The 26,480-nt window shown below is 38.7% G+C and overlaps 1 protein-coding gene across 1 annotated transcript in view; it reads right to left on the bottom strand.

The window, feature by feature from the left end:
* The window catches only part of PRKAR2B (protein kinase cAMP-dependent type II regulatory subunit beta), a 74,391-nt gene that overhangs the window by 21,046 nt on the left and 26,865 nt on the right, over positions 1–26,480 (bottom strand). The window contains exon 2 of the mRNA XM_030291841.4: positions 23,259–23,294. Within this exon, the coding sequence (XP_030147701.1) occupies positions 23,259–23,294 (36 nt within the window). The remainder of the gene's footprint in view (positions 1–23,258; positions 23,295–26,480) is intronic.

Raw genomic sequence — 26,480 nt, 5'->3', positions numbered from 1 at the left:
ACTAGATGTCTCATGGAAAAACTTGACACATTTTATTTGGTTCTTAAAATAACATTCTGACATTACTATGGTTCACTGAATTTTATTATGTGAACACTGGGGTTTGGCACACGAGAATCCCAGCATCTAAAACTGAGATGCCTTTTACACAGACATGCATCACCTGCACAAGTCATCTAGGTTCCAGTTATAGTCAGTGGAGAGAAACAGGCACTTCTACAAAGTGACTCTTCTGACCTGTGTTACATGCCCAGACTAAAATGAGATTAATTTAAAATATGGTTTATTGGTTGAGGCAATTCCTATCCCTTTTGAGATGAGTCCTAGTACTTACAACAAGCTGCAAGATTGGTTTCACCCACTTCTCCATTTAGTATGTATTTCCTGGAAAACAAAGGAATTCATCATCTGATGATGATGATGACAGGCTGCTCATGCAATAGCATGCCTTCATCCCATGTATTCCAAGGAGGAAGTCTGTGGCCCCCATCTCTTTTTCCTAAGGCACAATGACCGTGACTAATGACTGCCACCACAGACATTAATTATTCTGAATGACTGCACACTGTGGTGGCTGAAATACTCACAGTATTCAATATTCTATTTTTTTACCTCTCTAGCTCATTCCACATCCCAACAGTACTCAGTACATGCTGCTTTACCATGCTCAGATGCCCTGCCATGTTTTGCTATGCGCCTGCTGAATGCAATATTCACATCATTGCTCAAAAAGCAGTCCTACTACTATTTTTAGGGACATATTTTGACCCACACATAATTGTGGCATTAAAAAATAGTGGTACAAACACTGTACATACTTCTCCACTGGTTGCTGAGCTCAGCTAAGTGAAATTAATCTTTCGTTTCCATTTTTCCAGCAGAGGTTATGTTTCACTTATAGTTCCCCAAGATGGATACAAACACCAACAAACCCAAATACATCAAGATCAAGTATTTATAAGAAAAATGAACTGTCAAAAGACAGTGTATTATGAAAATAAAAATGCACTGAAATATGTGCACTACTCTATAGATAGATTGCTTTGTCAGCAAGACAGGGGTAAACTTTGATAATTTCTAACTCATCACTCCAAGTCAGTTTTCTAGTTTTCACCTGGTAAATATGCAGTACATTCACAATCAGCAGTACAGTCACTCCAGCCATAAATAAGTTCTAAAATGAAAATTAACATACACTTGGCAATTGTAAGATCAGAAAACATGTTAGTCATGCTCTCTTGTTCCCGTGACACATCAGGAAATGAAGCTATCAATAAAGAAATCAGTGAAAACTCACATATAGTCACTGAATAATGAATTTTACTCAAAACATGGCAGGAAAACTAATCAATATATGTGCATTTTTTCCAAACTGCAGAACTCCCAAGTCATAAATTGTATTAGAAAGAATTTTTCAAGAGAAGAAGAGCTGTGAAAACATTTTTTCATCACATTCAAATCAAGACTACAGTTTTGCCAGTATGACTATCAGGCTGGAGCATGGAAACAGACCATCTCCAGCTGCTGCAGCTACACCAGCATGTCATACATCCTTATAAACATCCCTATCTATGGCAGCTATGTCCATTCCCTCATACAGTAAAAACATCACTTCCCCAGTTTAACTGTATGGAAATTGCTAAGGTGACTTAATGACAGTGTGAGATTTTTCCTGTTTCGTCAGGATTTACTTCTCTTGCATGAGCAATATGGTACACAGACACTCCTTGCAGAGCATGTGGTAGTTCTAAACTAAACTAGACAAATACTACTGGACCTCTAAAGTTTCTGACATGGAAGTCTATTTTCTCATCAGTTCCTACCACTAGAGGAAGGATTAGAAAGACAGCCCTGCATCCCAAAACTCCAATTCCATAAGTAGTTTTTATTCAAATAAAAGCAACCCTTTGGGGATGGTAGCAGTGAGAAATAACCAGGCATTGTCTCAATTTCAAGGCTTACAGCTATCAAGTACCATATTATTTCTGTCTTCGTGGTTTTGACTGGAAAGATCTTCCACATGGAAGATGCCACTGAAGAGCTGTGAGTAAACATAAGGACTGAAAAACAGCCCAGAGAAAGGTTGCTCAACTCTCTCATCTATCTGAGTGTACAGTGAAATTAGACAGATAAAACTGATCTGAATTCCAGCAACCGGCTCTGTTGCTGAGACCCACCATTTGTGCCAAACCCTGGAACTATTTCAAGAATTTTTGAATACTTTGAATATAAACTAATTTGGAACAAAGTATGCTTGCTGGGGCTATCACTTCCCATGATACTGTCAAAAAGAAGTCTGTGAAGTGTCTATTCCTGAGGGGGTCACTAAACTGAAACTTTATCTAGGCATAATTAGGTGAATACACAGAATGCCTGCAGAATTGCCTTGCAATTCTGTGTTATTACTCTTTCAGACACAGAACATTTACATTAGAGGTGCTATCCAAGATGAAATAAAACTATGTATACTCAGAAAAAGTGGTCTGGCAATCAGAGAGAGAGATGCATATTGTAGATATTTCCTCATACGCAACAAACCAAAAATAAAGAAATTTCCCTTCCAATCCACATGACTTGGGGGATTGGTGGATGACTTTTGAACAGTCAACAACCTAGCACAAATAACTAAGTGCACAGAATGTCAGCGTAAAAATCTGAAGCTGGATAAAACCCAAGCAGCTTGTTTCTTCTTAATTATCAAGAAGGTGGTCTTCAGTTCATTAGGCAGGAACTGACTGAATCAGAGTCTTGGGAGCACTGCCAAGACAGTCTGGTTCAGGATCAGCTGCTCATGAAGGACAGTTTCCTCCTCTTGCTGTCAGTGCACAGACTGCAGTTCTCCAAACACTGCCTTCATAGGCATGATCACCTACCAAATACCAGGGTTGTGCTCAGCTACACAGCTCAATAGCAAAATCATTATTTTGCCAGAGCTGGAAGACCTTGCTCAGCCTGCTCTACATGCTTGCAAGAAATCAGTGTCACACAATCAAATCTTCTACAGCATTTTCTCTTGGCCATCTGCTACCAGTGCTATTTCTAATGTGTTGAACAACAAGTTATTTCCTCAAGCATTTCTGAAAAAGCATCTAATATAACATCCAGCATCTTGAATGAGGTCCATGCCAATTGTGAGTCATAAAACCTCCCAAGGATTCTCTTTAAAAGTCCACATGGGGTTTATTCATATTTCAAAAATTATCACAATGAAGCAGAAGTTTCATCAAGATTCTACTGATCACTATGAAAGCCCATTTGAAGAAATGTGAGAACCCTCCAAAAGACATTTTTGGATAACTTTATCCCAGTTGAGTTATTAATGTGTGGACACCTTTGCACGAGTGTCTTAATATTATCTAGTATGTAAAAGTGATAATTGTGATGTGTTAGACCACAGAACCTTCCTCTGTTTCAGAACACTTGGGATCACAGCTAGCACACTCATTGCTGGGTCAAAGATGCACACTACTCCCTGAAGTCAGAGGGGTTTGAATCAGGCTCCTTCACAGAAACTCTCTATTCACACTTCAGCACAAGGAGTTGAAAGAATTAGCTATTTTTTAAATAGGGCACCAGAAAGGAGCTTTAACTGAATTTCCCTAAGGACTTCCACAGTACTTAGTCCTCTTTCTAGTCCTATTTCATTTCAATATTTGCATAATTTATCATGATGGAGCTGAAACAAACGACCCCAGCCAGGCTCCTGGCTCATGGTAGGAGACAGTTTTGCTTGGTGTCTCAGGAAATGCTTGATTTCATCTGTCTGGCTAGTGAAAACCAGCACAAACATGTATTACAGTGTCCAGAACACTGAAGGTACTTATTAAACAATAAAATCATCACAAAAGTAGATTTACTTCCACTAGAAGAGTTTGCCAATATATACCATGCATTATAGTACTTCCTCCATAAGCTTTCCCACTAGAGCATAAGGAGCAGCACAACATATAGCAACATACTGTACTCTGATGTTGACTTGTGTAACCTTCTGTTCCCATTCTCATACAAATCCAGCAGTTCACAAGGCTACAGTGTGTTATTTGGGATATATATAAAATATGCATAAATATTTGACAAAGTCTGAGCAGACACAGAGCTCTCTGCATACATTTCAACTTTATATTTGCTAATACTACAGAATAGAAACAGAAAACAGAATTGCACCCAGCTCTTCCTGCCATTTTTAGTACTTCATATCAAACCATACAGTAATGTGATTACTTAGTATCTCAATCACAGACATTTTTTTTTAACTGAGAAGTCATTAGGATGATATCAGAAAGACCAAATTATTTTCCCAGTAGAAAAGTCATGTCTTACATACAATGTGAGCAAATATAAATTTCATCTGTTAAAAAAACACATTCTGAACAATGCAATCTAGTATTTGCCCATTTTGTTAGCCCATTTAAAGAAGATTAAAAACAAAAACTGTCTGGGGCAGTGGTAGCACCTCTCAGAAAACATATTTAAGAAAGGAAAAGAACCTACTGTGTAGACAGCAACTGGAAGACAGGAGTGAAAATACATGAGAAAATCTGTGTCAAGGATCTGCAAGGAGTTACAAAGACTAATGACACAAAAAGGTGGTGGTTGGTCTATGAAAGCACACATTTATGGGTATTCTATGTGCTAGTGTTTAAAGACTAAAGCAAGATCTTGGTATCTATAAAAAAGGATGTAGTGAGGGGAAGAAAATGGTTAGGAGTGACAAAGAAAATAATCACTGGTGACTGGTGACTTAAAGATATTAAAAGATTCAAGAAAGCAGAAAAATATTTTATTGAGGGGAGACAACAGAAGGTGACCTCCAAGACTCATGTAAAGAGTGGCTGTAGGGAGACTAGAGACAAAGCCAAAACTTGACTCTGACAAGCTTGTCTCAGTGTCCTGCCAGGGGATTTGACCAATTTAAAACTTATTTAAACAGATAAGGTGAAAAACCTGCCAACAGTAGGTATTGCAGTATGATCGTATGGTACATAGTACAGTCTATCATCCAGCAAAATGGAGCAGGTACACATAATTCCAAATCTAGAACATGTCTATCAACCTCTGGAATGATGCCTAAGTCATAAATTCAAGAGTTCTTCAGAGGTACATGTCAAAGCCTGTGATCCCACAGACAGTGAAGATTTGGCCTGGGTAGCTAAGGGAGTGCAAAATTCAATCTCAAACAGGCTTCACAGAAAATCCTTCAGCCATATGGGATTCAAAACAGCCAGCTGAGAATAGGCAGCTAAAAAAGAGGTGGAATTGTTCTTTTGAAAGAATGGTTGCTATAGCAAAGTTACCTTTGGTTTTCACCCTCTGGGACCAAGGGAAGGAAGCTTAAACCCACCTTTCCCATTTTCCAGAAGTGCCCTACATTCTACATTCCAAAGTACTCTGTAATGAGATGCTCCTCATTCCTCCTGGGACCAGGCTGCTAGGCAAAATGAAATGAGAATAAGCTAACAGAGCTTGTGTCCTGGAATTTTAGCATGCTGATTTTAGGTATGTTGGCTTTGGTTGAATGGGTAAATCATGCTCACATGTAAGAAAGATGATAAACCAAACTTGCTGAACAGGTTCCAGATATAACAGGAAGACAGGTAGACAAAAAACATTAGGGAAAATATTTCTGCCAAGTTTTGAAATGGTTGATTTTGAACATCTGTTTTCTCAACAATTCCAAAAAATAAAGTCAAGACTCTTTGCTGACAGGATTCTTTTCAAATAGCCAAAGGAAGTTCAGAAGACAAATCAAAACTATGAAATAATATATAAGCTGTTTTAAGTTTTCGTAGTCAAAATACAAAGTGCTGTAATGAAATAATACTGGTAACTACACACCAGGGTAAAAAAGCAAGTCCCCTATAGCAATCAGTACATGCTCACCTGCATCTGCAACACCAGACAGACAACTGAAACAAGCCAAAAAATGGGCTACAAGTATTATCACTCCAAGAACGGGGCAATAATAACCCCGAAAACACAGATTACTACACTTATATTTTAATAATAGAAGTTGTCTATAGCTGCATGACTACCTACCACTCAGAACAAAAAAAAAAAGGCACTGAGGTCTCAAAGAATTAATCTTTTTCTAAGAGGGGAAAAAAACCCCAAGCCTCCGCTCATTCAGCTAATAACCTGTCACTACTTGAAACTAGTATTTCTCAGAAAGTCCTTAGTCAATGGTAAATGCAGACAGTACACTCTGAGGACTTTTTAAAAAGGGGCATTTTTTATTTTCAGCTTTCCAAATACCCTCCATCCCTCCCACACATACATATTTGGCACCATTATGAACTAAATACTACTGTCTTCAAAAGACTAAATGGGTAAGCACACAAACATACCTATCTTTTTCCTGCATATTGCGAAAGCAGTTTTATTTCTTCTATCTATGGATCTCACAGATCTCCACAGTGCCATTTCTCTCCGTCTTGTTTGATACTATAACAAGAGGATGCTGAGTGAGGGGTCATCAGCACACACAGGATGCTCCAAGGTGTAATTTTCTTTTATGATGCTCACCATCACTTAACTCCATTTTCTCAGCATTCACTTAAAACCACTCTGCACTTGAGGAAAAAATGAATCCCAGGAAAATAACATATGTGTGCAGGAGGAGTTCACTGATGAATACTTGACAATATGACCTCAGACAGCATCAGGCTGACAAGACAGTTGGTTTGGACATCTCAGTCTATTCCACACCTAAATGACTGTGATGACAAAAGCATCCTTCTCCACCTGCAGCTGATCAAAAAAGATTGACCTTTTTCCCTTAAAGAAGAAATTACTAAATTGCATGAATGGCCTCCTGGCTTCCGCAGCAAAATTTTCATAATTATGTCACATTATTTGCAAAAATCTGAGCACATTTCCACAAATATTTTCCTGCTATATTCCAGAAGTCTCCATTTTCTGCAGACTTTCTTGTCTTACACAAACCTCAACTCCTAGTCTCTTCCCTTAATACACAGGATCTCCACTGGAACCAGCTCTTGCATTCCCCTTCAAAACCACAACCTCACATCATTTCACCAGAAAATTAAACTGTAAGACAACAGAAAAAGCACGAGTGCAAATACAGCAAATTTCTCAGCAACTGAATCCATATCAGAAAACGTCTGAAAAAAGTGCACTTGACATTTTGAAAACTAAACAGAAAATATGTGCTTCTAACATGGTTTCCTCTTGAAACTGTGCTGTGCAAGCAAAAGAGATCCATACTTTCAGGAACATAATATACACGTGAAATTATTTTTACTTAATGGAAGGGAGGAAATATTTTTATTTCTATTTTTACTTCATGAGAGAAGAGGTAAGCTACAATTCCTTTATATTTGAAATGGCAAAATACTGAAGATCCTAACCTGAGCCAAACACTTCACATTTACTGAAACTAATATCCTAAGAAATCCTGTATCCCAGCTAACCACTTTTCACAAAAGCTCCTAGAATTAGAGCACAAATTAAAGAGTTAACATCACACTTTGCCAGGTGTTAGAATTCAGGCTTATAGTTCTTTTCTCCCAGAAGAAGTACCTACAGCTGCTTTTCAGCAACAACTCTGTTAATTATCAAAGAATAAATGAACCCTTTGTGTAAGACAGAGTGACATCTAGCTTCTTCAGCCAAAACAATTATTTGTAACATAAAGTTCTTTTAGAGATCAAACTTAAAGGGAATAATGAAGGCCATAGAGAAAGATGAAAGAACCCCAAGGAAATTGTATTATTTTATAACCGTCCCATCTGTAAGCAGCAGTGCTAAAGAACTTCTTGAATTTAATTTGTACACAGTTCCCTTGAGACTTCTACAAATTTCAGTTTTAATGATTAAATAATCATTCAGTGTAAAAGTTGCCAAGATAACAGCCCAGCTAGGAGATAGCAAAAACATACTGGCTGAATGAACCACACTGAGTTGAATGAATCAGGCTGTTAAGGTACCCACTGCTGGTATGCTAAATAAAGCTATTCTAATTATAAAGAAATAGAAAACAATAAAAAGCAATAAAAATTGAAAGCTACAAGTGTTGACAATAAACAGTGCCACGCTTGTAATACTGTGACAAATTAATTTGAAGGTACTACACTTTATGCAAACACTTATAAATCAGCGTGGGTTTTTTTATACTCTCAGGGGCCTTTCAGTGGGTCAACCTGTAAAGCAAAGGGAAAGTTATTTACAACTAGTTGAAACTCTCAAAGTTGCACAGCACACACTGGCCAGTGTATAGACGATTCAAGTCTGGTGAGTATTTTCCATCTTAGACATGCATAAAGAGAAATCAATAATATGAAGAGTATGGAAAGTCTGGATAATAATGGGATACACAGAAGAATGATCATCAAAATATGGAAAAGGTTCAGGAATTGCAAAGAGCCAGATGCATAAAAGACAAAAATGCTATTGATTGTAGCTCTGAGCATGCTATTGGTGTTTACATCCCAATGCCCCCAATATTAGAGGGACTGTTCATTACTGTTTTATGGTAAAAAAACTTCTGTGTAGCTCATTTGAAACTATTTTCACAGAAACAGTTAGGTTGGAAAAGACCTCTGAGATCATCAAGTCCAACCTCTGACTGGTCACCACCTTATCAGCTAGACCATGGCACCAAGTTCCATGTTCACTCTTTTCTTGAACACCTCCAGAGATGGTGACTCCACCACCTCCCTGAGCAGTCCATTCCAGCGTTTAATAACTCATTCTGTGAAGAAATCCCTCCTGATGTCCAAACAAAACTGTGTCCACTGGCACAGTCCTCTTTTCTCATTGCTAGCTTCCTGGGAGAAGAGGCTGATCCCTTCCTGGCCACAGCCTCCTTTCAGGCTGTTGTAAGAGTGATAAGGTCTCCCCTGAGCCTCCTTTTCTCCAGGCTGGACACCCCCAGCCCCCTCAGCTCCTCCCTCACAGGACTTGTGCTCCAGACCCTTCACCAGCTCCGCTGCCCTTCTCTGGACACACTCCAGCACCTGGAGTAGAGAGGAGCCCAACACAGAAAGCTGCTTAATATCTTAATGCCTAATATCTTGGTGTAGATTTGGTAAGCCAGTGCTACGAAGTATCAACAAGAAGCTTCATCCACAGGACAAGACTTGGAGCTCCATGGGCTCCACTGGTCTTGTCTTAATCATGACAAGTGTGGAAAAACTTGGGGAGTCATCTTAGGAACAGCATCCCAGTCAGTTTTGCCCCAGAGGTGTGCACAGTGGTGCTTGCCACTGGCCGTGACCAAGAGGGACACTGAAATCTCAGACACCTGAACCAGGTGAGGCCTTGGTGGCTTTCTCTGCTCCACTCGCATGCAACACAAGCACTTGATGCCTCCCCTTGCTGAATTTAATAGAACAGCAAATAGAGCATTCATCAGGAATGCATCACTTTCTAAGCAATAAAAATAGTTCTCATATGAATCAAAGATGGAATTTAAACTTCTCAAGTCTCACAGCAATAAACATAAATTATAAAGACATTACTGCTGTAAACAAAAAGAACAGCATCCACCATGCAGAAGAAAATCTACCTAAGCAGAAAGTGGTTCATCTCTGCAGAGTGGCTGCAGGATCTGACACCTCTTGGAACTTGTTACAGCTTGTGCTGTAACCCACTCCTCCTTCCAAGGATGAAAGAGGGTCAGGTATTGAGTCCCTGCAGGAACTGCCAAGGGAAAATAATGTGTGATCTGCAGTAAGGAGGAGGATGTATAGAGACACTGTCAATAGTCACATAGAGTATTGCCCACAGAAAAACACAAGAATTTATTGATGATAACAAAACTATCTAAAATAGGCATGAATTCCTACTGTAACACATCTAGTAAGAAACAGGCTTTTCATATTTTCTTTTATTCTTTTTCAAGAACAGTTAAAAATGAAGTGTTTCTTATTATGCTGTTACCACTGAAAACCTAAGAAAACGCTCAGTGTAAGAGGGAAGATTTAAAATTTAATCAACAGTTCACTGCATTTTTTTGATCTTCCTCATCATATAAACCCATTCATAACTTCTCAGCAAAATACACTCACCTTTGAAAACTATTTTTTTTTTTTAATCAGTCAAACTTTCATTAAAAAAGCATAAATATTGCAACAGGTTTCCGTGAGTACAGCAGAAGGCCTCCAGCATATTTTTAAGCCCTCATGAAGTTAAATGCTTTTAACATAATATACCCATAAGGGTGAAGCCTGGTAATGACTATGTTACTCTAAAAGAATTAGAGACACCATGTAAAAGCAGTGTACAGAGAGCATGGGTACGCTGTGGGACACAGAGAAGGGCAGATATACCAGAAATAGACTTTGCTCCCTCATGCTGGTGCATCTGTCCCCCCCAGTATCTCTGTTAGAAGGTAAAAAGATACAACAGACAGTTCCCAATACATGTCTGTGTCTGTGCCAACTAAAGGATCAATGACTCAACTGGAAAACAGGATAGTAAGTCTTCATTGCACACAATCCTCCACAAAAATAAACAGACAACATGAAGTCATGCCGCTCCCAGTTCATTTTGTGCAGAACACAAAATAAAAATGTAGGTTAAAACCCACCAAAAGTTATGATGATACAAATTTGGTAGTTAGAAAATGTGTACATGCACATCACTGACGGCTGGTAACAAATTGCTTTCATGAATCCAGCCAGCCCAGGGTTACATTATTCCTTTCCATTAAGCCACTTACGTACGTTGTGCCCACCTGCATCACTGTGCAATTTCACAACCCGGTCATTAAAGTGTGTTGATTTTACCCTCAGGAAAGAAGGACAGTGGTAGTTTTAACTTTGCAGTCATGAAGAAGAAACACCATGAAGAAAAACAGAGAAGTTTCATAAAAAGAAGTATTCATTTAAAATGGCAGCATGGGGAAGTAAATACAGAGTTCCTGCTGGCACCACTTGTATGATAAACACCCTAAGAAACCCAGTCACTGGATGTGACTGCAGCCAGTCTATAAATAGAGACAATTCCAATTGCTCATATAAATAATGCCTTTGCAAATGATCCCTCAGTCATGTTGTGTTTTGATTAAAGAGCCCTGCATGAGAAGTGTGAAATGAATAGAAATGCCCCTGAAATTTGCTTCCTCTCTTGCACAATACAACCACTTGCCATCTCAACCTCCACCCAACTGAGCACCTCCTTTCTCATTCAAATTGATGGGACATATTTAGTGCTTGTAAAAAATAAGGCCTAGTCTGGAATACAAAGGTCTAAACATTCATGATAGAAAAGGTAACTCATGATCAGTCAATTGTAACTTTTGGTGTAGAGGAGTTTTTTCTACGTAATAACTCAACCTTTATGCAAAGCTTTTAATGATAAATTTTAAAGCTATTTTGTCACATATACAGTTCTTAAACTAAAAGTCACTCAACACTGAAAATTATTTTGCTTCAGCTTTGAAAATGTCACAGATAATGAAAAAATTTCCTCCAACTCCAAATAAGAATGACATTATGGTCAGAGGTGAACCACAAAATAGTACATCCTAAGAATTATTTGCCAGAAATATATGGATATGCCAGAATTATGGGTATTATTGGCATTGTTCAGTAATCAAAATTATGTAAGTCCAGTTACCTAAAGATTCATAAAATCATTAAGGTCAGAAAAGACCTCCAAGACCATCAAGTCCAACCTTTGACAATACCACCATACCCACTAAACATACCAGTGTCCCACATCAATCCATTCTTTGAACACTTACAGGGATATGGACTCCATCCCTTCCCTGGGCAGCCTGTTCCAATGCTTCACCACTCTTTAGGTGAATACATTTTCCCCAATATCCAATGTATAACTCCCCTGCTGTAACTGAAGGTCATTTCTCCTCGTCATTTGTTACCTGGGAGAAGATGCTGACCTGCACTGGCCACAGCCTCCCCTGAGGCAGCTGTAGAACCAACACGGGCTCCCCTGGGCCTCCTTTTCTCCAGGCTGGACACCCCCAGCTCCCTCAGCTGCTCCTCATCAGACTTGTGCTCCAGACCCTTCCCCAGCTGGGTTGCCCTTCTCTGGACACACTCCAGCACCTCCATGTCTTTGTTGTAGTGAGGGGCCCAAAACTAAACGCAAGTGTGTCCTTGCCAGTACCAGGACAAAAGAATTTTTTAACAGAATAAAAACATTCTGTAACTTGATAAACTTTTTTTCTTTTTTTTGGTGAAAAGTTGGCACACTTGAAAAATTTGCAATTCAAACCAAGCATTTCAAACATGTGTCAGTGCACTACATCACAATTTCATTTGCTTTTCCCCCTAACTTGATCACCAAAATAAAAAATAAAAATTAAAAAATAATTTGGGAAATCATCACAACAACTGACAAAGCCAGTTGACACCCCTGAGATTTTGTCTGCACACGGTCTACTCAGAAAGAAAACGTGTAAGAAATTCTATTTAGAAAGTTAGAATACATAAATGAGAGATAGTATGCTACAAAATGGCTTATGGCTTTTAGGCAATACCATTAGGAAATACCATTACTTAGTGGATTCTATCTAATATCATATATTTTTTCCAAATTAATACCATTTTTAACAAAACCATGAACATCATGTTCCACTTAAAGCATCTCTCTACATCAACAGTTACACACTATATTTTGCTAGATTTACCTAACTTAAAAAGCTGGAAAACATAAACCATAAGGTTTGTGTGCCATTCAATTAAGAGCTTTATATGTAAATTTCTCAGGACAGCTTTTTGTTCTACGTTAGGTGACAGTAATATTCCATTGTTGTGGGGGTCAGAGCATCTACAAGAATTAAAGTATTCCTGTTGCTTTTAATTTTAAGTCTACAGTTTCTTGACCATTCCACAGTCAAGTTCTGTGCAGAAGGTTTTAAGCAACTGGCTTCAGAGTCAGGTGTGAGGATACCATGAGCTGCACGATTGCATCAGCAGGTACAGAGTGTTAGCATGGAGATATACATAGCTAACATTTGTGTCAGACTGCAGCAAAGCAGCCTCTAATAGCAGGCAGTCTTTGTCTCCTTTATGCAGCACAGCTTTTGTATCATCACATGTTTTAATTTTCCTTCCCTTCCAGGGCAGGTTTTCTGCAGAGATGGGAATGTGCACGGTGCAGGCAGTGAGGGTGTCTCACACCCAGCAAGCACTGCTGCTGGGCACTTGGTGGTAGGCGTACCACAAAGGATTTGAAATCCCACTTAATTGTTCTTTTTGACTGCATCAAGCATAGGCTTCCTACTCCTCTCTTCCAGGCCCTTGCTAACCCAGTGTATCAGCTATTGTAACACTGTGCTGCTCCTGCCTCTGCTTTGCTACTGTGACAGCTGCGTGACCACAGTTCTCCGATAGTATTTTGGTATTTTTTTGCACGTAGACTGTGTTTCTTGAGCTGACCCATAAGAACTGTACCACTTCCCTTTCCTCATTCTTGCAGCAGTCCAATTTCCCAGATGGCATATTAAAGAAGCCAACTGTGCTGGTCTAATGAGCCTCATACATAGAAAGATGAACTATGGGGCACCCCATACTGGTTCTTCCTACACAGTTTGACTTGCACAGCTAAGAAATTCAATTAACAAAATGTGCAGTCTTCACCAACATAATAACATATTAATGTTGCTGGGCACTACTGAACCACAATGACAATTTAGATTCTCTGCTGTAATTACTCATGAACAAACTGATCCCAGGAGCACACCTCAAGAAGATCTTTTAGACTAGGATCTCATCTTTTTAAGTGTAATTATGCCACACAGTAGGCGTAAGTATCTCTCTTTTTCTTCCTTAGCTATTTCGCATTTGAAGCATTCCTTCACACTAACCATGAGAAAATGTGATTGATTCTGTGATATGTCTAAAAATCCTACAGAACAGTAGGTCTCCTTATACAGGGAGACATTTCTGCTATGTTCTTTATAAATACATACACACACATTTTGTCTGCTGTTGGCTGATTCTTTGACTTCATCCATTTGAGTCTAAACCCCAAAGTCACGATGGCTGGCATTCCTCAGGAACTTACTCCCAAATGGATAGCATAAATGAGACAGTTTTTTAAAATAAAGAATAATATTAGTGCTTATCTTCTCAGTAAGGAAAATGCCTGAAAAAGTTAAATTGTGTCCTGCACAACTGTCCTTGATATTAACATAGTACTATGATGATATATTGTTATACGCAATATATTACCATGATGGGATAGACAAAAAATAAGTGAACAAAAGAGTAAGTGTACTCAGCTCTAGACCAACGAGAACAGGGGTGAAAGTAGTCCCCAAATCAATGCTAGCAGAAAAAAAATGTCTCTTCCTGTTGCTCACTGGCAAGAATATGAGAGACTAGAAAGTAATTATTATTTAGAACTTCGCCCTTTCAGTGTTCCAAGTCCCCAGCTCAGACAGCACAGTTTTGCTACAGTACTGCTCCAATCAGAAGCTGTATTTCCAAAACTCCTGTGACAGCAGGAGAGAAAAAGGCTAACAAGTAGGCGTTGAATTTATGCCTTAAAAGATGCACTCATCACTTACTAGACTGCCCACGAAACAATGTTAAGGATATAAGCTCCCAATTTTGTTGCAGTGTGTAGCTGATGTTCAGAGTGAAAGATGTTTTCAAAGACTGACTGAAGCTTTGTGTTTAGGCTGATGGGGGTTTCTCTTCTGGGACTGGTTATTTGAAAGTGAATATCCACATTTTCATAATTTTCTTGTGTATCTAGAGGGGAAAGAGTTAGTGTTTCCATGCAATCTCAGGTTTAACAAGAAAACTAAACAAAGCTTTAACATTTTCATTTAATATTTCCTCTGATAAGTTCATTTTTCTTTATGTTCTCATGGAGTTCTCTTTCCTAATCTGTATAATAAATACATACAATTTTCCTCATGAGTGGATTATGGCATTGTAGCAAAGAAAAATTGCAAAAATTTTTCATTCTTGCATGCTCATTATAATTCTTCACAATACTTGTGAAGACGTCAGAAATCAATCTTTTTCACTTTCACACAAAATTGTTATTAGAACAAGAAAAGGAATTATTCACCATCTTAACCTCTTAAGGATGCATTCACATTAATACAACAAATACTGTTATTCCATTTTGAACAACTTGCTATGTAAAACATGCCTTGTCTTACTCATCTTTTATCCTTCAGAATAAATCTTCTATAGCATGAAGGTCAAACCACATGAAGTCACAGATGGAATGAAATTGTTTTGGAAAACTGGTAAGCAGATACAACAGCCTACAGATTCATGCTCTATCAATTACAGTGGAGGGAAACACCTCCCTAACCTAATACAAGGGTGGTAGAACAATATAGCACAGCAAACAACGAGGAGCTTATCATAGACACATACTGAAATATTTTAGAGAAAAAAGATCAGAACTATTAAATAATGACTATCAATACACACCTGCTCTAAATTTATTTTAAAATCTTTCCTCTTTCTTTCAGCAACCTGGATACATTCTCATTCAAAAAAACCCAACATTATTTCATTTATTTCAAAATCATGAGTTATGAGCATCCTGATAAAAGCATTGGAAGATTATTAACCTCTCTGATCATGTGTTACTCGGATCTCTGAAATTAGCAATCATGAATGCAAACTTAGAAGCAGGTTAAAACAGAAAACACAGTATGACTGTTGAGGTTTAAGAATTTAGTGCTCCCACTGAAACTCTCCAAACCAATGTGCCACTCACTCATTACTCTTCCCCCTGCAGCGGGCAGGAGAGGAGAACTAGAGGTACAAAAGGTGAAGATCGTGAGTTGAAATTAGAGCAATTTACTGGAAACAGAAAAAAGATAAGGAAAGAACAGTAACAACAACAATAATATTAATAACAAAAGTGTGCGAAAAAGAGGGAGTGAATCACGTGCAAACAGTGCTCAGCATAGAGCTCAGCATGAAGTTGCCTTGACCACTGCCCCTGGCTCAGAACCGGCATTATCCAAGCGCTCCCTCCAACCCAGAACCAGCGTTATCCAAGTGCTCCCTCCAGCCCAGAACCAGCGTTATCCAACCATTGCCTCCGTCTCAGAACCAGCGTTATCCAAGCGCTCCCTCCAGCCCAGAACCAGCATTATCCAACCATTGCCTCTGGCTCAGAACCAGCGTTACCCAAGCGCTCCCTCTGGCTCGGCACTGGTGTTACCCAAGCGCTCCCATTGACTTGGAACAGAGCCAGCACACCCATCCCTCCACCACACTCACTCATCTGGGCCAGGCTCCAGCACTGTCCTTGGCACAGTCCCAAACAGGACCATTCCCTAACAGTGGTACGGATGAGGCCACGCTGCTGGCTGCAGGTAGGGCTTGATGTATAAACACACTTTCCCATACCCATCGTATCTACCAGTTACATACAAAAATGAGTTTAAAGATATTGGTCAATTAGTCTAACAATTTGATACTTTGCTAGGATGTCTGAGCTCTTCCTCAAACAGGATGGGCAACAGTCCCTAAAGACAAACTTGATTCTTATTTCAACACCAATCTCTGGTTTATGTTTCATATGTTTGAAACAAGACCAGCCCAAATAGCTGAAAAAATGATAATGATTAATTTTATTGATACAAAACCACATGCAGAATGCTTTTCAAAGGTTATACTAGGACAGCAAGAAAAACTACAATTTCCCGTAAAGAGGGATACACAGTAATTTGTGAACTCAAAACATAATTTCCCTATTTTCTAAAGAAACAGTTGCTACCTAGCTTTACTAACTTGTGCAATTTAAAAATGATTGCTCTGTATATTTTAGTCAGTTTATAAATGCAGTCAAGAAATATGTGATAGCAAAGACATCTAAACAAACACGGAAATACAGATGAAACTTCAATGAATCATCTAAACCATCTATCAAAATCATCTATGCACTGCTGCAGTATGAATTACACCTCTATGACTTCAAGAAAAGGTGTTACCTTTCTTTAAAACTTCTGAGATAACACAACATTCCTGTGTAGTTTAGTCTATTGCTTTACTAAGTATTTAGTCCAAGAGTTTTGCTCAAGGCATAGCCTAAATATTTGTGTGTGTAAAAATTAGGCCAATTGCTGTTTGTTTACTTCCTTCATTCCCTGCCACCTCCTTGGGACAAATATTGAGAGCCCTCTCTATAGCAACCTATCACAGAGCACAAGGCTCACATCCTTATTCCTACCATCTCCCTCTTTCCCTTTCCTTGCCTTTTTTTCTCGCTTCCTCCACCACCTCAAACTTTGCCTTATAGTATGCATCCACAAAATCTCTTCTTCTTTTATTAAGCCTTCAGTGTTATGACAAAAACAGCTTAAACACAGCTGTATCTAAAACCTGGCATCGCACTGATTTGCAACAGCTTGCCTATTTCTGTATTTCAGCTCCATCAATGGGCTCTGAAAAATTTATATTCAACCTCTGCTCATCATATATCCAAGAAAACACTTTGACACAACCTGATAGAATCTATGCTTTAGGTTTTGGAGTTTAAAAAGAGGAATAAATGAAAGTTGAATATTGACCACTTAAAAACTTCCTTAAGTATTACAAATAGCCTAAATTTTGTTTTCTTTTGAACAAGATTACTACAGTCCACTGTAGTATATACTGTATATACACTGTAGTATGGAAGAGTTTTTGTATACATGCAATGCAACTGAGAGAAGAAAAAGTTTCATGGGCAGAATCTGTCACTAGAACAGCCAAAACAACTGAACCCAGAAGGAGACAGAAGAGCTTCAAAGCACACATGCTCTTCTTCAGATCTGCATCAAAAGCAACAAATCTCAAGGTAACAACAAGACAGGAACAAACATTCCCCAGTTTAACATCATGATGTTATTTATCAAACATTCTGAATGAAAACAGTGGTTAGGAGTGGAGGCAAATGTGTGTGTTCTTTAAGCATCTCTAGGCCTATATTAATACTTCATTTTTCTATAGGAACTTTTCTCATATTGCCAGAAAATATAAGAGGAAACAAGAGCAAATTAAACTCTTGTTTCTGTGACTGCCTCCTTTTCAGAGGAAGTGCACAGCAAATAGTCTATGCAAGAAGAACTAAAGAAAGGAAGTTGGATCAATTAATTATGGATTGCATGGGAAACAGCCTTTTTCACTAACTTTCCACAGACCCAGAAGTGTTGTGAGGCAGATCACTAAGAGCAATTCTTCATTCCCAAGAGCCAGAGTCAGCAGTGCCTTGGCAGCAAGGAGGGCCAAGCGTGTCCTGAGGGCATCAGGCCAGCTGGGCAAGGGAGAGGATTGTCCTGCTCTGCTCTGCACTGGGGTGGCCTCTCCGGGAGTCCTATGTGCAGTTTTGGGTGCCTCAACACAATAAAGATCTAAAGCTATTATTCCAAAGGGGGGGCTATGAAGATGGTGAAGGGTCTGAAGGAGAAAGCCAAGGAGTGGATGAGGTCACTTGATTTATTCGGCTTGGAGGAGACTGAGCGGAGACTTCACAGCTGTCTACAGCTTCCTAACAAGGGGAAGGGGAGGGGCAGCCACTGATCTCTTCATTTGGGTGACCATTAACAGGATCCAAAGAACAGCATGAAGCTGTGCCAGGGAGGTTTAGGTTGGACATTAGGAAAACTCTTCACACAGAGGGTGGCTGGGCACTGGAACAGGTTCCCCAGGGAAATGACCACGGGCCCCAGATCCAATGGAGCTCAAAAAGCATTTGGACAATGCTCTTGGGCACATGGTGTGACTCTTGGGGTGTCCTGTGCTGGGACAGGAGTTGTGCTTTCCTGTTAATGTAGGATATTCTATAACATATGTGTTTTAAGCAGGACCAGGACCAGACTGAAGCACAGCATTCTCCCTGATCCAGCGGCTCTAAGGTGCATACAGCTCAGTGCACCACACCCTTACTGTTATTCAGCAAAGGATTTGAGTGTTACAGTGATGGTAATTATAAGAAGGACCCTGACATGGCACAATATGCCTTCTTTACTGTACTCTGTTCATGCAATGTAGATTTGTCTCAAACTCTGACAGCATTTTTCTTCTGGTTTTCCTCACCATGACAATGGCAGCCTTAGTGCTTAACTGAGTTTTAGTATTAGATACCACTGTATAGCCTGTGTCCTTGCTTATCTCAGACATGTGACATATTGGACATTTCAAATTTTGGATTAACTACACATGTGCAGTGAACAAAGGTGAATCCAACATTACTTGCATTCAGTTTGGGGAATATTCATCACTCACAAGAAGCAGAACCAGTGATCCCTCTTGAAGAACTGGAATTACTGGTTCATCAATGAAGTTCTTCATTCTTTCTTTTGTCATTCAATATACTTCTAGCAACACTGCATGCTACCTGAGCATTTCAAAGGGTACTTTACAATTACTTAATTCCACACCATTATTTTTGGTACAACCCCAGCTTCTGCCTTACTCTATATAAGGGAATAGCACTTCATTTCAGTATGCTGCCTTTCTCTGACAATTTTTAATATGCCACAGGAAAGTGGGTGCCAATCTTTTTAAGAAAAACTCAATATAGTTGAGTTGATTGAAAAATCACAAGTGAAATATTGTTCCTAGGGACATTTTCTATTCTTGGCTAGCAATGTTGATTTGCTCTTCCTAAATACTAGTTTATATTTAACCATTTAATTTGATATCACCTATGCTTTTCCGTAATTTCAGAAAGCAATTAGCCATCCTTTCACTAACAGGACTCCTGTCTAAATGCAGTAAAATTCACCATGTTTCTTAAATACATTGCCATGCTTCCTGTAGGAATTATTAAATTGAGAAGCAGCAGTAATAAATATAAATGCTACTATGGGCATGACTAATCCAGTCTACACAAGGGTTCAGGATATTGCAGACCAAAACTCTTATTTTGTCACTTTCTTCCTAACAGCACATTACACAACGAAGAAGAATAAATTGCTCTGGCAAACTTGCTGCCAGATTTTCCCCTGTATGAGGCTGCACAGAACCTCCCACATCCTATCTGAAGGAGGAAGGGATGCCCTTCATGCTCCCCTTTCTTTCCACACCCAAGTCTCTTGATCTCCTCAACAGTTGTTTTCCTTTCTCTTCATCTTAGTGCCATCAGATTTGAAAAGAAAAATAAAGGATTAACTACTTGCAGCTGTCTCATTGTTCATTCTAGCTCTATAAAGTATTTTTAATCTCCTCTTCTTACCAAACTCCTCTTTTGAGTGTGGTATCTATTATTCTTTGTGCATAGCCTAGAACAATGGAGTGCATTATTAGCTAGCCCGTGAGTAGCTGTCACCAGCACTGTAAGTGTATTTTATGTATAGAGCCCACGGTGCATATATACACATACATATCAATAAACACACATCAGAGATATCTAATTAGGTAGCTCAATAAATTTTAAGAACTGGAATTCCAGAACAGCTAATTTATCCCAGCTTACTTCTGTTTTTTTCCTCTACATACCAATGACAGTTCATTAATACATTCTCAGCATGTTAACAGGAACAGCTGTTAAATAATAAATGCTGTGCTGTATTATTTTCAGTAGGTGCTTCAGCAATTAAGCTCTGGGTGCCTAATTTCTAGCTCAGTTAGGAAAAATAACTATGTCTTATGCAACCAAGGAAAATACTAGGCATTACCCAAAGAGTTACAAGAAGCATCAAAATACCCATTGTAGAGAATTATTGTTCTCTATGAGGAAATGTTGGAAACAATGCAAATCACCACACCAGAACATAATGTATTTCTGTTTTATTTAAATCAATCCACTCTCAGGCAGCACAACCCCTAGGTCTGTGCAAGAGAAGTAGGGAGAACCTATGGGCAGAGGCATGACAAAAGGCACCCTGAAGTCACACACTCCAGAATCAGTCTGCAATATCATTATCAGATACAACATGACACCACATTCTACAGCTAACCCTCCAAATATTCACCACTAGCTTGGAGAAATATTCACCAGAAGAAAATCTTCAAAAGCAGTTAAGAATCTACAATATTGCACATTTTAAATTTTAAAATAACTCTTAGCCAAACAGCCTAAAATTAGGAGAAGCTCATATTTGAGGGAAAAAACCCCTACATTTCATTTGGTCTGCCTACATAATACATATGGCATTTCCTAAACATGAGAATCAGCTTTGACTACAGAAGGTTAAGGTACCAAGCATAAAAAAACCCCAAACCCAACAGCTACTGTCTAGCTTTTCCCTTGCAAGGTATCTTGATTGCCTTAATCTACACAGAAAAATGTTCAATTTAAAAAAAAATATTTAAAAATATGGTTAGGACTGCAAACATCCCTCCAAAATGTTTATATTATCAGCATAGTCTGATTTATGATTTTAACTTTAGATTTTAACAATCAAGTTTCTTAAACGTATTGTGCTTCTCTGACAGTCATTTATCATTTAAGAAGAAAAGTAAGAACTATCACCTCTCACAGGCTTTCTGGTTTGAAAAGAAACTATTAAAGCTACCACTAACTTAATAAAACAGCACACATAGTGGACTGCAGCATTTCCTTGTTCTAGCTTGAAATGTATTCACATGATTTACATCTGATTTACTACACCACCTGACTCATTATTCTGAATAAGATAACTATCTATCTCTCCACAACAAGACCAAAATACATGAAATATTAATTCCCCACAAAAATTATTTCCCCAAAAATTTCAGACTTCTAACATGCTTTCAGTTTCCTTCTAAAAAGAAATGTTAATACTAAATAAACAGCAAGAATAACTGATTGGGGGCTTTTTGTGTGCAAGTACTAGTTTTTCAAACAATCACACTCTCTGAATGCAAAAGCTTATCACACATCTGTTAGAAGAACTGCATTCATTACTGTCAGCTATCAATCAGTCACAGTAGAACTCTCCTTAAAACATGAAATGTGATTTGCATAGAGCCCTGCTCACTGTTGCTGAGCACTAGTTAACAAATCGTTCCTTTCATTTCAAGCTACAGTACCTCATGAAGTATTATCATACCCTAAAGCATCAGAGTATTTGGAATTAATTACATTTTCTTACTTTGTGCTGCATATGTGAAGGTGGTCGGCACCGGCACAGGTTGCCCAGACCAGAGGTGGATGCCCCATCCCTGGAAGTGTCCAAGGCCAGGCTGGACAGGGCTCTGAGGAACCTGGGATGGTGGAAGGTTTCCCTGCCTGTGGCAGGGGTTTGGAACTGGGTGATCTTTAAGGTTCCTTCCAACCCAAACCATTATGTGATTCTATTATATTCTACGCACCAATCCTGCATACTTCCTTTTTTCTCTACAGTTCCTCAGTGATCCTGAGGATTTTCACTAGTATTTTTAAATTGACAAGAGACTACCTGACTGAGGTTGTAAGTAGCAAAACTAGAAGTCTGGATAGAGTTACTGCATTATGAAATACAATTATTAAAAATGACATGAAGTTGAAAACAAAGAGCATTTTATACTGAATATGGCATACTGAAATGACTAGGAATAGCTCACATCTTCTGCTCTCCTGACTCTTACTCAGCCATGAGTCTCATGACATTTCAGATTCATAGTACTTCAAACAAATAAGATCCAGATTCTAGGCCTCACAATTCAAAAAAAAAAAGCCTTCAAAAATTAAGTCCAAAGGACATGACACAGCAGAACAATAAGGAAAGGCCAAGAATATTAACTTCTAATGATACATAATGTGGAGGGATCTGTTACATATAATGGAAATAAGGTAAAGAAAGAGTCCTCTGAGCCAGCAAGAACTAAGTTAACTTGAAGAATACACAAACCAGCACCAGGCAAGGCAGGTGCACACCCAACACAACCACCACCACCACAAGAACAGTGCTTCCAGACCAAATCTGCCAGCTCTGCACAGCACAACAACACACCATGCACACAAACCAGACTGGGTTTGGAAAACAGTTTCCAGCACAGCTGAACATTTCTTCATGCATAGCTGATCACGAAATTGCAGTTTCAGGCAGTCTAAGAAGTAAGCGAGGTAAGCCTGCTTACATTCAGATTAAATTATTCTCTTGCTTTCAGCCTTCAGATCTACTAGAACTGAAATTATTTTCTTTAAGAGTGGTGGGGGGGTGTGTTAAAAAATAGCTTTGGTTTTTAATAAATTCCACAGCAATAAGAATGGCTCGTGCAAGTTCCGTGACCTGAAACCTTGGCTACATTTTTCAGTAAAGAAGTAACAAATTAGAGGTTAGCCCAAGTCCAGCATCTTTAAAGAATACTGACAAACATCATATTACGTTTTACAGGACAGTCACTGTCAGCATACTGTTTTGACTATTATGTAGACAAATGGAACTTCATTCAGCTTACCTGATGCACGTCTGGTGAATCGGTTTACCGCTGGAGCTGAAAGAAAACAACATTTTGATTATTTTTCTGGTAATCTAACTTGCTTTTAACATAACAATGTTATACCTCATTCCAAGTGTGACAACTACAAACACCAGATAAGCATTATTTTTGTATCTTTATAGGAACCCATTCGTATTCACTTTAACTTTTAAGTAGCTTTGCAGGAGCTGGTACATTCTAACTAGAAAGATTTCGAGACCATTTTCAGTTTTCTAAAAGTTACTGTTACTTACTGCTTTTCATGAGTGGATGTGAAACATTTAGATCTGCATCTCATTATTTATTGAGTGCACAGAAATCGGCATCTTGCAAACAATAATGCAAGCAGGGTATGTGAAAAAATTACTTCATTTTTACAAAATATACCTATTGGAAATCTGTAACTAAAGACAGTCCTATAGAGAAAAATATTAATTTGTAATCCCATTAAAAGATCAACTTTTGCTTTGACTAACCTTTAAAACTCCTTAGGTAAGTCAATAACAATGCCAACTCCGACCAAAACCCCAGTGCAAATGTTTTATAGTGCCATCCTGGCACATCTCCAACTGCATGCTGCAAACATTTGTAAGCAGACTCCTGTCTTGTTTCCAACTGGGAGAGACTGCAAAATATGATGTAAAACACACGGCTTTGCCCCTATTTCATTTCTAGGCTTAGCAGCTTCTTTAAGAGTTACTAGAGATAAAATAGATAAATAGTTTTATGTTTTGCCTTCCAAATACAACCTTCAGACTTCTAATTAGTAAAAACCACTGGTCTTGAACTCTACTTTCATGTGATGTATTAACTGGTGGAATAAAGAGCAAGAAGAAAATCTGAATGACCTAATTTCAAATGTGGGCAGCAGCCACATTAAAAATGTATGCCCTTACAGCGCTTATTAATATTCAGCCTTAAAAATTGCTCTTCATGTTTACAGAGAACTGAAAAATGAGAAATATTAACCTTTTTATTTTATACAACTAAATTTTACATGGGAGTTATATAAATTTTACATGGGACTTATGTATGTTACCATGTCTTGAACACCTAAGCCAAGAGAAAAAAATTACTGAGAAAACAGAAGAGACAGTAACAACAGCCTGACATGCAAATTGACTTCTTATTCCTTTGAGGACAAAAAACCAGAGCAAAGCTACAATTTCTGAACCACAGTCACAGATGGTTCGTACAAGCACATACAGGAGTGACAGGTCCAAGTGGAAAAGAAATACACTGGGAAACCCAGCTACAGAGGTTTGGAGTGCTAGACACAAGGAAGGAAACCTCTGGTTAACAAGCTGTTACAAACTCCAAGCATATATATACATGAGCATACGAGTAACATAACCAGCAAAGTTATCCTGAAACATGAATTCTAATTCCCCAGAACAATTTTTCTTTAAATAAAAAGACAAAAAAATGTAGACACATTTTTATCAAAACAGACAGCATATTTTATGCAACTGCTGTTTTGTAATATGGGGGCTGTTTGATTCCTCAAAACTGTTTATTTTGTCACTACTGTTCTGGGCCAAATTCATTTCAGGACATCAGTCATGACTGTCACCATCAGATGGCTGAGTTGTTTCCTCAAGCAAGTAAATTTGCAGCAAGTCTCAGCAGATGTGCCTGAATTTTAAAAAAATTGGAATCTGACATATTTCTAACAAGAAAGCATAAAATAATGTTTTTCTCCCATTCAGAAGCTTTTCCCAAACTCAGGGAGGGCTTTGGCTGTCAGTTCTGTATATAATCTCTAGATATGTAGACTTAACTCCTCTAGACAGCTACCTCAGCACATCTAAAAAAAAAAAAACAAAAAAGGAAAATGTAGCAAAAAACTAACATAATTTGAAACAAAGAAAAAAGTTATTTTTCAGCTACATAATTCAAAATTCACTCATTTATATGGCTACAAGAAGCGTAGTTTATTGTGCACCAGATTTTACAAATTATTTACTGTTAGAAAAAAAAATAGAAAGAATGTCAGAACCATGATCAGCAATTATTTTTGAGCTTATGTGAATAATCAGTGTTTCAGCAGCAACCAGACAAAGCCTTCCTGCCCAGGCTGGGATTTCATGGAGGTCATCCAAATGCGTTACAGGGAGATTTAAAAACAGAACCCACAGTTCTTTGTTATGGAGCAAGCTGAACTATTCTCTGTTTTTCTGGTAGCAAATCACTATTTACTTCTGCTGTCCAGAAAGGTGGAAGCATTAGCATACAAGCATACAAGAAAGTCTCAGATAATAATCAGCCCTACAGGAATTTAGGTGTTTTCAGTACAAAGTAGATGAGTTGTCAACCAGATCATGTCTGGCAGGGTAAGCATTGTAAGGTGGGCAAAATAAAATCTACAATGCATTTTCCTTGAGGTATAAAACAAATACTAAATTATCTTTCAAATGTGTCAGGAGTGGAAAGTCTTGGCTCAGAAACAAATGGACAAATCAATGGCAGAAATATTCAATGACAGATATTAAATGCTCCTCCTGGAGCCACACAGCATCAGGAACAGCAGAGAAATTCCCAGGGAAGAAACACTACTTATTCTGCCTGTGATTACCACCTTCCCTGGATATCTATTTTAAGCCACCATTCTTACTGAGATCTGAGTTAGGCTGACTCTTAGGTTTGGACTGAGATGACTGTCCTGATTCACACAGCTCAAGTGGAAGTGGTACCCAGAGAGACAGGGATGCCAAGAGTTGAATTATGAGGACAGCTTTGAAATCCCACTCACAGGACACAGAAATATTGTACTTAAATCCACAGGTTCCAGCCCCGAGATACAAACACGTAGAAGTGGTGCTTAGGTATTGTGATTTTCCACCCCGCTGCTTCTCCAGCTGCTTCCCAACGCTCTGCTCCCCTCTCTCCTCTCTGCCATGTCCACACACAGGTTCTCAGGACCCCCAGTGCCTGCAGGCACAGAGACAGCAGCTGGCTTTGTGCTCTGCAGGCTGCTCAAGAACTACTCCCTACAATGTGAAACCCAGGCAGCCTTGTGGGAGGGTTACCCCATCCCAAAAACCACGCCAGATGCAACACTGCTGACGCACGCCAGTTCACAACTCCAGTTTTCCTGCAGGAGTAAACGTGGGAAGGGAATGGGCATGAGGCAATATCTACATGGCTACTGAAGATAACTCTACAGCAAAAATATACTTAATCTTAAAGGTTATAGTGACA

Source organism: Taeniopygia guttata, chromosome 1A (assembly GCF_048771995.1).
Source record: "Taeniopygia guttata chromosome 1A, bTaeGut7.mat, whole genome shotgun sequence".
NCBI lineage: Eukaryota > Metazoa > Chordata > Aves > Passeriformes > Estrildidae > Taeniopygia > Taeniopygia guttata.
Note: the sequence above shows the minus strand (reverse complement) of the source record. Positions and strands in the feature narration are given on the sequence as shown.